Source organism: Lycium barbarum, chromosome 6, assembly GCF_019175385.1.
Source record: "Lycium barbarum isolate Lr01 chromosome 6, ASM1917538v2, whole genome shotgun sequence".
NCBI classification, from domain to species: domain Eukaryota; kingdom Viridiplantae; phylum Streptophyta; class Magnoliopsida; order Solanales; family Solanaceae; genus Lycium; species Lycium barbarum.
Genome location: NC_083342.1, coordinates 108,766,255 through 108,777,256, shown reverse-complemented (window position 1 = coordinate 108,777,256; position 11,002 = coordinate 108,766,255). Strand labels below are relative to the sequence as shown.

General features: G+C 33.7%; 1 protein-coding gene across 1 annotated transcript; it reads left to right on the top strand.

The window, feature by feature from the left end:
- Positions 1-4,786: 4,786 nt before the first annotated feature.
- Positions 4,787-10,972, top strand: LOC132645364 (probable protein arginine N-methyltransferase 3). Its single transcript, XM_060362318.1, has 7 exons — positions 4,787-5,201; positions 5,545-6,057; positions 6,874-6,971; positions 8,393-8,471; positions 8,597-8,857; positions 8,948-9,115; positions 9,625-10,972. Exons 1-7 carry the CDS (start codon positions 4,917-4,919, stop codon positions 10,084-10,086), a joined length of 1,866 nt encoding a protein of 621 aa, XP_060218301.1. The 5' UTR covers positions 4,787-4,916; the 3' UTR covers positions 10,087-10,972.
- Positions 10,973-11,002: the final 30 nt, after the last annotated feature.

Genomic DNA, 11,002 nt, shown 5'->3' with positions numbered 1-11,002 from the left:
CAATGTACAAACATTCATAAATTTGATCAATATTGTTTATGCTTTTTCATCAAACATAGATTTTTTATTTTTTATTTTATTTTTCATCCGGTGTCCGGTATCCGCATTGGGGGTTGACTAATCCGGATTCGTGCCGGGTAGTCCCACATTGGGAGGCAAAGCGCTCCCAACGATAGTGGCTCTATACCCAAGGGGGCTCGAACGCGAGAGCTTGGTTAAGGATGGAGTAGTATCAACCACTACACCACAACTATTGTTGGTTCATCAAAGATAGATTTATGTTCACCTAAAGCATATAAATCTGCATTATGTTTGGTTCAAAACTATTCCGGAATAAGGCCAAGGATGAATCAAAATTTTCATTATTGAGTTTACCTCATATTTTTTTTTTTTATGAAGATAATGAATCTTTTTCTCGAAGGATCATAAAAATTAAAAAAATGGCCCGAAACTCATACGGGAATGATTTAAAATATCTAAAATCTAAAATAGTGATATTTGCTAAAATTTGACCATTGAAAATTTGAAGTCGTCATAAGCCAGGACGATGCTATATTATGTGAAATTGTACTTAGGGCGATTTCACTTATTTGGCTGTTAAAATCATCTCTAACTAGTTACCTTTACGTCTTGTATTTAAAATAGACGGTAAATAAAACTCAATTCCATTTCGGTCAAGAACTCCGATATTGTGCAATTTTCATGTTTTGACCAATTAAATGTAATTTTATCACGAGTTTAATGAGATTGATATGATTAAATCAACTGAACAAATCAAATCAAGCAAGAGAATTCACTCGTGATGCAAATAACTCCTCTCCACAATTACATGTAGAAGTCCTCCATACAGTGGAAGAGATATCAAAGACGATGGGAGCAAGAAAAGGCTCCAAACAAGTACTTATCATTCAAAGCGCTCTAAGTATGCACAATCAAGTGCAAGAATGAAACTTCACTTCAAGATTCTAAGTGTGTGGGTTAAAATCATATGTTTGTGACAATCTTAACTCATCATTTATGGATGTCATCAGATTATTCATGATAGGATCTACCAATTTAAGAAGATCCGGACAAATTCTTCACTTTGACACTCATGAGAAAATAATCAAATTACAATATTTTGTAAATCTTGAGATACGATAGAGATTGTAATCCTCATTATTTGTTGAAAAATAAATATTATAATTTGTCACAATTTCCTTATCTTAATTTACTCAAACACAAAATTTATGTTCCACGCGCTTTAATCATCCTTCTAGATGTTTTAGGTGAAAACAAAGTTTTAGGTGTTTTTCAAATTCCACATACAACTTCAAGTATTATTTGGAATTTTCATGACCAAACGTGTTGATTTCCAACAACAACAACAACATATCCAGTGTAATCCCTCGAGTGGGGTATGGGGAGGGTATAGTGTATGCAAACCTTACCTCTACCTTGATAGCGAGCAAACATTGATTTTCAAATAAAGTGAAATAATTTTTAGGAAAAAAGTGAAAAATTCTCATGGCCAAATGGGTCCTAAAATCTCACGTCATAGGACTTTAAATACTCGTGGTCTGTTTGAAAAGTCATGTCGTAATTGAATTTGGTGTAACTACTAGGATAATAACTACACAATCTAGTAATTACACCGTATAGTAATTACAAAGACGTGTTTTTTTGTTTGAAAAGTAATTACAGTTTAATTACAAACGTAATGTTTGATTGCCCAAGTGTAACTACACAACTAAATCTTTAAAATAAAAAATTATTATAAAAAACTAAACGATAATCTTTGATAAATATGTACACATATAAGAAATATTACTCTAAAGATATTCTCTTCTCTTACTTGAGTTTTTAATTTCTCGCAAACTAATTCAATTTTAGTGTTACATTTGAATATACATTTCTTTAAATAATTTTGTTTAAAATGTAGGCATCTAAAAATTTAGTAGGATCACTTCTTATTCAATTGCACCAAAACTTCGTAAATCTTGTTATTTTCATGTTATCAATGTAAACTTCTAAATTTAGAGATTTAACTACTACTCCTTCAACATCAACACATGAGATTCGTTGTTTTAAATGTCTTCACTTTCACATACTAATCATTTTATATTTGAGATTTAAAAAAAAAAAATAAGACAGCACAGTGGAAATCGAGAAAATTTTGTACCTTTTTTATGTAGTAAAAGCGATCAGTGCAATCAATCATTCAAATTATGTACTAATATGTATATTGTAAATATTAGTACTAAAATTCCTTAAACTAAAGTGATTAATGTCTATATATTCGTAAACACTAGTTGACAACCAATGTTACTTGCACTTTTGAAACTTTATTTAATTTATGAAATATTTATCACAAGTGATTCTTTCTCAAATTAATTTCTTTGGAGTGAGATTGTGAAAAATTTGGGTACTAAAATAATTTCTGTATATGTATACATATTATTACTACTATATAATGGACAACCAAGGGTATTTGTAGTCCTCACAAAAGTTTCCAATCTAATATCAAAATTTTCAATTAATTACTTCTAGGTTCCAAATTTATTTTTTAAAGACAAATTTACATTTTGTTTTTATTGTCTACTTTTCATTACTTTACTACTATATTACTATTACTATTACTTCTACTATATATAAGAGACAATTAAAAGAGTTTTGTAGTACTTAATTACATTGTAATCATTTAATTAGCGTGCCAACTAAAAAGGATTTACTACTTCAAATATTTGTTATCTATTAGTTCATATACCAAAGTATGTTTCCAATAACTCAAGATATTTTCAAACCCTTTTTGGTAATACATGGCCCGTTAGATTAGCTTTTTGGAGGTGAGGTATGCACCATGATTTTTTCTCTGTCTTATTTTTGCCCCTACATTTTTTTTTTTACTTGGGTTGCCACATCCAATATGGTATATATAATTTGAATTTTGAGCCCTTTAAAAATAGGGATAAGGCACTATTACCCCCCTGAACTATACCCGAAGTTGCTACGACACACCTTACCTTTTCCTGGGTCCTATTACCCTCCCAAACTTATTTAAAACAAAATAATTTACCCCCCAAGCGCTGACATTTCCAAATTTATTTTCCAAATTTAGTTTTAAAAATGGGTTTTCCACACTTTAAAAAATAACTAATTTTTTCAAAATTTTATAAAAAATCAATTTATTCACATTTTGACAAGAAAAACACTTTTTCCTGATTTTATTTGAAAAATAAAAGTGTCCTAAATCAAGATTTTTTTAAAACATTTTAAAAAATAATCAAGTTTTCCATATTTAAAAAAAAATCATTTTTTCAGGTTTTTTTTTAAAACGGGTTTTAAAAATCATTTATTTAAAGAAAATTCATTTTTTTATTTTTTTTAATCCATGTTTTCAGTTTTTTTTTTTAAAGTGGGTTTTAATAAAATCAAATTTTCATTTTTTTTTTTTTTAAAAAACGGGTTTTAAAAATCATTTTTTAAAAAATAAAATTCAGTTTTTTTTTTACACGTAAGCTGGAAAAATAAAAAAAACAAATAAATACACATGTGGCAAGGAGAGTGTATGTCACTCTCTCATATGAGAGTGGGCATCATCATTTAGGGGGTAATAAAATTCAGGAAAAGGTAAGGTATGTCGTAGCAATTTTGGGTATAGTTCGGGGATGGGGGGTGGGGGGTGGGGGGTGGGGGTGGGGATAGCGTCTTATCCCTTTAAAATACTTGAAAAGTTGTGCATGGTGATGATATCATCTAATAGAAATAACTATGCACAAAGATAATCTAAAATGGTAATAATAGTAATTTTGGAGAACTGATTTGGTATTGGGAGAGCGCTGATCATATTTTCTTAGTAATTCTAAAATTGCCATTAAATTTCTCTTGATCTAAATTTTATTTAAAAAAATATTTTGAATATATAAAGGTTTAATGATGTAACACAGTTATCCAATAGAAAATAAATCGATAGAAAATAAATTTCAAAATCGATCCTTAAAGAAAATAAAAATGAGAAGAAACAAAATGATCCTTGAAGAAACAAAATGATCCTTAAAGAAAATAAAAATGAGAAGAAACAAAATGATCCTTAAAGAAAATAAAAATGAGAAGAAACAAAATTCTTAGGCATATATGTCGTTGCATCGAGACATGATTTAATTATTTAAATTTAGCCAATGCTAATGTATTTGGGGCTATATCATAGTTATAATATTATTATAACGCAAATTTAGAAAATGTATTAGATAAAGAAAAAAGAAAAGAAATATCATTTCCTCACATGCATTTCTTGAAAGGAAAAGAAAATTTTAATTAAGAAAAATCATTATTTTTTCATATATCTTTTTAATATTTTGAATAGTCAAGCATTGGAATTTATAGTACTTTTTACATAGTTTTTAATTATGTTTTGCCCCAATTTAGTATCAAAATTAAACTGTTTGACTCTCAAAATTTAAACTATGACACATAAATTGAAACTTAGTTTACTTTATTACCTTGAATATGGGCTCGGGCTCACCACGGGCTTCCCAACACTCAGTGGTCATTTGGTACGTAGACAAAATTATCTCAGGATTATAATCCTAGGACTAATTTATCCCATCTAGGAGATGAGATAAAATAATCCCAGACTTAATAGGATAAGACGGGCACTATAAATTTATCTCAGGATAAATTTATACTTTTTACTAAATATGATACAAAATTAATCCCATAATTAGTGCTGGATATCCCGTGTACCAAAGGACCCCTTATATAATTTCCATATTAAAAGTACATAAGTGACGTAGTAGTAGTAGTAAGAAATGGAGGAGAAAATAGTCAAACAACAAAGAGTAGGGTTTTAGAGGGACATTCTCATTTGTCACCCTTTTCCGAAGCTCCCAACAAAACCATTACTCCATTTTTAGCATCCCAAACTTGCTAATTTTGCTATGGCTATGGAGGAATCGAACACAACGTACATGGAAGTTGAAGAAGATGACAACTCAGACGATGACAGGGACCAGAACTGGGACGATTACGAAGAAGATGAAGATGAAGAGGAAGCTATCAACTCAAAATTACTCTGTTTGTTCTGTGACTCGTTGTATAATTCCAGTAATGCCCTCTTCGACCACTGCTCATCTGCACATCGCTTCCATTTCAACAATCTCAAGACTACTTTTGCCTTGGATTTCTATGGCTGCTTTAAGCTCATTAATTATGTCAGGTCTAAGGTATTCATTCAACCGCATCCACAATATATACTAATGGCCTTTCTTTCATCAGTAAGAATATTTATACAATCAGGGGTCCTTTTGGTACCTGGTTAGGAGCTAAGTAATACCATGTTTGTTACCATTCAACGCAGCTAATGCCGTGTTTGGTTTGCAATTTAGAAATCTGCATAACTAATCAACGATCCCTGAGGTAATTAGTAAATCTCATGATAAACATTATTTAGCAATCTGGTAAAAATGGCAGCTAACATGTTATTGCTCAGTCAAATTTTAGTGATTTTTTTCCAACTCTTAGTATATATAACTTGAATCCTTTTTTCATTTTTATTTTTGCTATTAGGTTGTTGAGAACAAATGTTGGAGTTGTGGCATTGTCTGTCGGTCAAAGGAAGATCTACTGAATCATTTGCACGAGGTTGTTAGCTTTGATAATGGCAAGTGTCCTTGGAATGATGATGAGTTTTTGAAGCCTTTCTTGAATGAGGATGCACTTCTGTATAGCTTTGATGAAGATGATGAAGGTGAAGATGATATGGACGATATGCCTGTTGACAAAGAGGAGTTAATTAAGGATTTCGAACAAATTAGCATCGACGGGGATGATTTTACTTTCGAAACAGAAGAAAACAAACCTACAGTCTCCTGTCTTAGTGGAGAGAAATCTGCTTCAATGACTGATTCTACTCTCAGCAATGGCATTGTTGCCGGTGTTTCTTCGTATAGGAACCCCAATGACCAAGATTCTAGCTTGTATATCGCAAAAGTTGCAGCAAATAAGATCAAGGACGTAAATAAAAGCTATTTTGGTGGCTATAGTTCATATGGTATCCACAGGGACATGATAAGTGATAAGGTAAATTTTATCCTGTTACTGTTCTGCCTACTTTTGTAGTAAGGTAGACAGCTACTTTCCCTTGATTAAGTCTTTACAACGTTTATTAGGTTCTACATTGGCCCAATTTTTGATGTATTATCAACTATCTCTTTTGTAGAGGAAGGTATAGTCAATCAAATTGTTTCCCCCATGTTAAGCTAATGACTTTTTCAATCTTTCTATTTTTGGTATTCTAGGTACGCTAGCCATTATTAACTTGAATGAATGTATTTCTTGTCAAACAAGAATCAACTGCTACCTACTTCAAAACAAAGTGAACATACTTCACCAAACTAAGGATACAAGAAAAGATCAGACCTTTTCTTAATCTAGTTATTTTCGTTTGCTAACTTATCCGTGGAATTTTCTTATTTTGGATCAGGACTTAATTTTACTAGAACAGAAAAAGCACCAATAAATGCAACTGTCATACATCAAAGTGTTCTTGGCTCGAGACTCAAACATTGTATACAGCCTAGCACCATGTCTTCATCAAGTATCTATACCCCTATTATCAATCGCACTGCTGTCCATTCTCTTTAATTGACAGTAAAACCTATTTTCTTCTACCAGCTTTTCAAATCAGATTAACATCCATTTCCTTCTGTTGCCTCCAAAACTTTCTCCTGAAGCTGATGTAGTAGGTTCTTGCTTGGACTCTCGGATAGTTACGTTATTGGCAAAAACTATTTTGTTCTGCTTCTGTTCCTGGGACATAATGTTTGCCTTCTTTTCAGGAAAAAAGGCACCACTGAAATATTTGGTAACTAATTGTCAATATTGGGGCTTATGCAGGTAAGAACTGATGCTTATCGGCAAGCCATTTTGGAGAATCCTTCTCTCTTAAAAGGTGCTGTAGTCATGGATGTAGGTTGTGGTACTGGCATATTGAGGTTAGAGAGATTTTTCTCATTTTTGCTTTATCTCATTACATTTTTTACCAGAGCAGCTGGTCATTTGATGCAAGATTCTGAAGATCTCTAAATTGTTTCTAGGTCCCTTTCTTTTGTGTGCGCATGAATCCTTGGCTGAACTTTCTTGTTCTACTTTTAGGGGATAAATCATGGTGAATACTTGAAACTATGAAAGGGGAGGTACTTGGAAGTGAAAGAACATAAAGTGAACAAACACTAAGCGCTGAATCTATTTCCTTTTTTTATTGCATTAATCAGAAGGTGAAAGAGTAGTACGTGCATCTGTTTCTGTCAATTTTTTTCGATGAGTCACTAGTAGGAAGAGCAATGCGCAAACCAAGGAAGAGAACATTTGAAAATCCCTGTTATTTTGTTGTTTGATGGACAGGGAATTGAGCAAAATTGCGCTAGTATGAGGAAGTATGTAGACTGACCCACCAAATGATATCTTAGTCGTTCCATTCTGTTGTGGGATCCCATATGTTTTTGTAGTGAGCAAACCATCCTTACAGCTTAAACTAGTGTATGTGTTTCAACATTATATAAAAAAGAGTAGCGTATCTTTAGCTCCTTAAGTTTTTTCTAGGAGATATGTGCTTGTACGGGAGCTAACTTTTTTTTTTGTTTGGTAACCTTTGCATCTTCTTAATGCTTTTTGAATGAAATCTACTTTTACCTGATAAAAAAAGAAAAGAAAAAGTAGTGTAGCTTTAGTTAGTTGTCTTCTGGAACATTCCCTTGGCACTGATAACCCTATCCGAACATCATTAGGTTCCTGTGCAAAGGTCCCTGCAGAAAGTTCAGTGTGAAAAATCTTCTAAGAGTAATTAATTGAATATCCTTTTCAAAAAAGAGTACCTGTAGAATGTTGGATTTTGGAAATGAATTATAAATCAGTCCGTTTCAGTGGTTGTATGGTACGTTGACAATGTGATTTAGCTTCTGAGCCCGTTTTGCTATTATGTTGTTTGTAACTTTGTTTTTTGTTAATCTGATAAATATGAAATCGTTAAGTAGGCGTTTGGACAGTATCTGATTGAACTTGAAAAAGAGGGTATTTGAGATTGAAGTTGAAAAACAGAATTTGGTAGTTGATTGTATCTGGACATGAATTTCACTTGGAAAAGAAGTTGGAAGTTTTGTGAGTGGAAACCATTATTTGGATTGAAATGTGTATTTGCAAATACTGATGGCCAAACTTCAATTTGCAAATACTAATTCTACTATTTGCTCGTGAGGTCATGGGCAAAGACCCCAAGTGATCAGATTTTTCGAAAGCATGCCTAACAGGTCACTGATACTGTTCATCTTGGTTGTTTCTTTTGGAATTACCTAATTATGAAGGAGAGCTCAACTTCTACAGGAGTCATGCAATTAGAACTAATTCATGCCGTTTCTAGTCTCTTTGCAGCCCAGGCAGGCGCGTCAAGGGTGATTGCAGTTGAAGCAAGTGAAAAGATGGCAGCTGTGGCAGCTCAGGTCAACGATCCTCATTATCACGCTGTCATGTTGCTTTTCCAAATTTAACAGTTCTATCTTCACATTTTGCAGCTCCAGTTTTATTTACTAACTTCCATTACTTTCTGAACTTGCTTTAACTTCAGATTGCTAAAGACAATAACCTTTTGCGGACTGGAAGCAAGAATGAAGAATCAGGTCAGGATAATGGTGTAATGGAAGTGGTTCAAGGTATGGTTGAAGAGCTAAAGAGTACCCAGAAAGTTCAGCCGCACAGTGTTGATGTGTTAGTAAGTGAATGGATGGGTTATTGCCTGCATTATGAGTCAATGCTCAGCTCTGTCCTGTATGCACGTGATCAATTTTTGAAGCCTGGAGGTGCCGTTCTTCCTGACATGGCAACCATGGTAAGCCTCAATAAGCTTTTCTTGCATGTGCTTAATTCATCATGTGTTTCTAGCTTGGAGCTAACCTCTCTCCCCACATTTCTTTTCTAGTTTGCTGCTGGGTTTGGAAGAGGCGGTACAAGCATTCCATTTTGGGAAAATGTTTATGGATTTAATATGTCTTGTATCGGCGAGGAAATCGTTAAAGATGCTTCCAGAATTCCAATAGTTGATGTTATTGAAAGCCGTGATATAATAACCAATTCAACAGTTCTCCAGGTTTGACTTTTTATCTGCGTGGAGAAGCATGAAAACTGTGTGCAATACTTTGATCTCTTATGGTCCTTATTTTAATATCAGTTGTCTGCATTACAGTTATTGGCACTGTCAAGCTTTTTTAGGTTTTAGACACATTATCATGACAGTCTAATATGTAAATCCCAAAGTTTGTTTAATTTAACATTACCCAATGCTCATCTTTCCACTTGATTCTAGGATTCACTCATGTTTATTACAAGCCCGGTGAAATTGTTTGATTGAGAGCTTTTGAATGCTATATGAATTTTAAATAGTTATGTGGATATCTTATTTGAGGAATAAGAGGCATGAGAGAGAAATGAGTGAACTGTGAAGACAACTGTTGCTAGTAATGATTTTATTCCTAGCTCTTTCCCACAGAATATCTTGCCTCGTGAAACAGTGCTTTTCTGGAGGATAACTCATTGAACAGCTTAAAAGTTGTCAGTTTTACGGTAATTTTCTGACATCTCAGTATACTTTATGAACAGAACTTTGATCTGGTGACAATGAAGCTGGAGGAGATGGATTTTACTGCAGTGGTTGAACTGGAGCTGAAGGGAGAAACTTCTACAAATGGATGTACGGGTTCAAAACCTATAACAAGTTGGTGTTATGGAGTTGTCATTTGGTTTGACACTGGATTTACAGGACGATTCTGTAAAGAAAAGCCAACTACCTTGTCCACATCTCCCCATACTACCAGCACTCACTGGTCGCAGACTATCCTCACTTTCTCAGAACCAATAGCAATGGTATCCCCGGGAACATTAAACATTGATAAAATGGCAGCAGTTGGTACTGATGCCTGCCCTGCGGTGAAAATACAATGTCGGATCAGCGTAGTTCGTGCTTCTCAGCATCGAAGCATTGACATTTCCATGGAGCTAACAGGAATTGGGCCTTTAGATAGAAAACGAAACTGGCCAGCACAAATGTTTAACTTATTGTAAGTTAATCCAAAGCATTTGACTGCTACCGTACATTTCCGCTTGCACGGGTCTCAGGGAGAGTGAGTGGATTATTTCCGTCTTATAGGTTACTACTTGCAATAGTTTTCCCATCGTTGGTGCATGATGAAGATGGTGGATCATTCGATGTTTCTTGGAGTAAGCATAGACCACAGATATATCTGCCCTCCCACCTTTTATTTTGACACTGTTGGCTTGAGCAGTGCGGTGGGCTGGCAGTTGTAGAAGAGAGAATCAGCACTCAAAGCATGAAAAATGATTGATTTCTAGTGCTAATATTTTTGATATAGTCCTATCCTATCCTTTCTTCCTCCTGGTAATTTGACTGACAAAACTGTCCAGTTGCTGAGATATAGTAGTAGTTTATAGAGTTCACAGATCTGCTCCTTTCATCCAATTTTAATTGTTCGGGTTTGCTTTTCCAGAGGATCATTTTGACCAGTTTTTGTACTGAAAATTAAAAGTAAGGTAATCATTTTCTGAAATTTTTGTTTGACATTACATATTTACATATATGATTTTTGGTTTGTTTCAGAATACCTGAATATTAAGTCTAGATTGATCACGCCTCACTCTATTTGCAGAATCTTAATATGTAGTTATGCAGCTTGCTGGTCGACTCACGAATTGCTGGTTATTGTAACTTGCATTTCTAGCTCTATGCAAAATAATAGTACTCACGTTTTTATGTGGTAACTGCTGTATAATTTTGTTTACAATTCGATCTGTAATCTTGATTTGACATTTGATTCCATCATAGAGTGTTATCACAAAACACCAGGTACAGGTGTGGTGTGATAGTATCAGATTATGCTCCTTAAACTTCGTATTAGTATTTTGGATTTTGATATTTGCCTTACAGATTGAATCAGTTGTTAGTTGACATTCTATTGGTCGT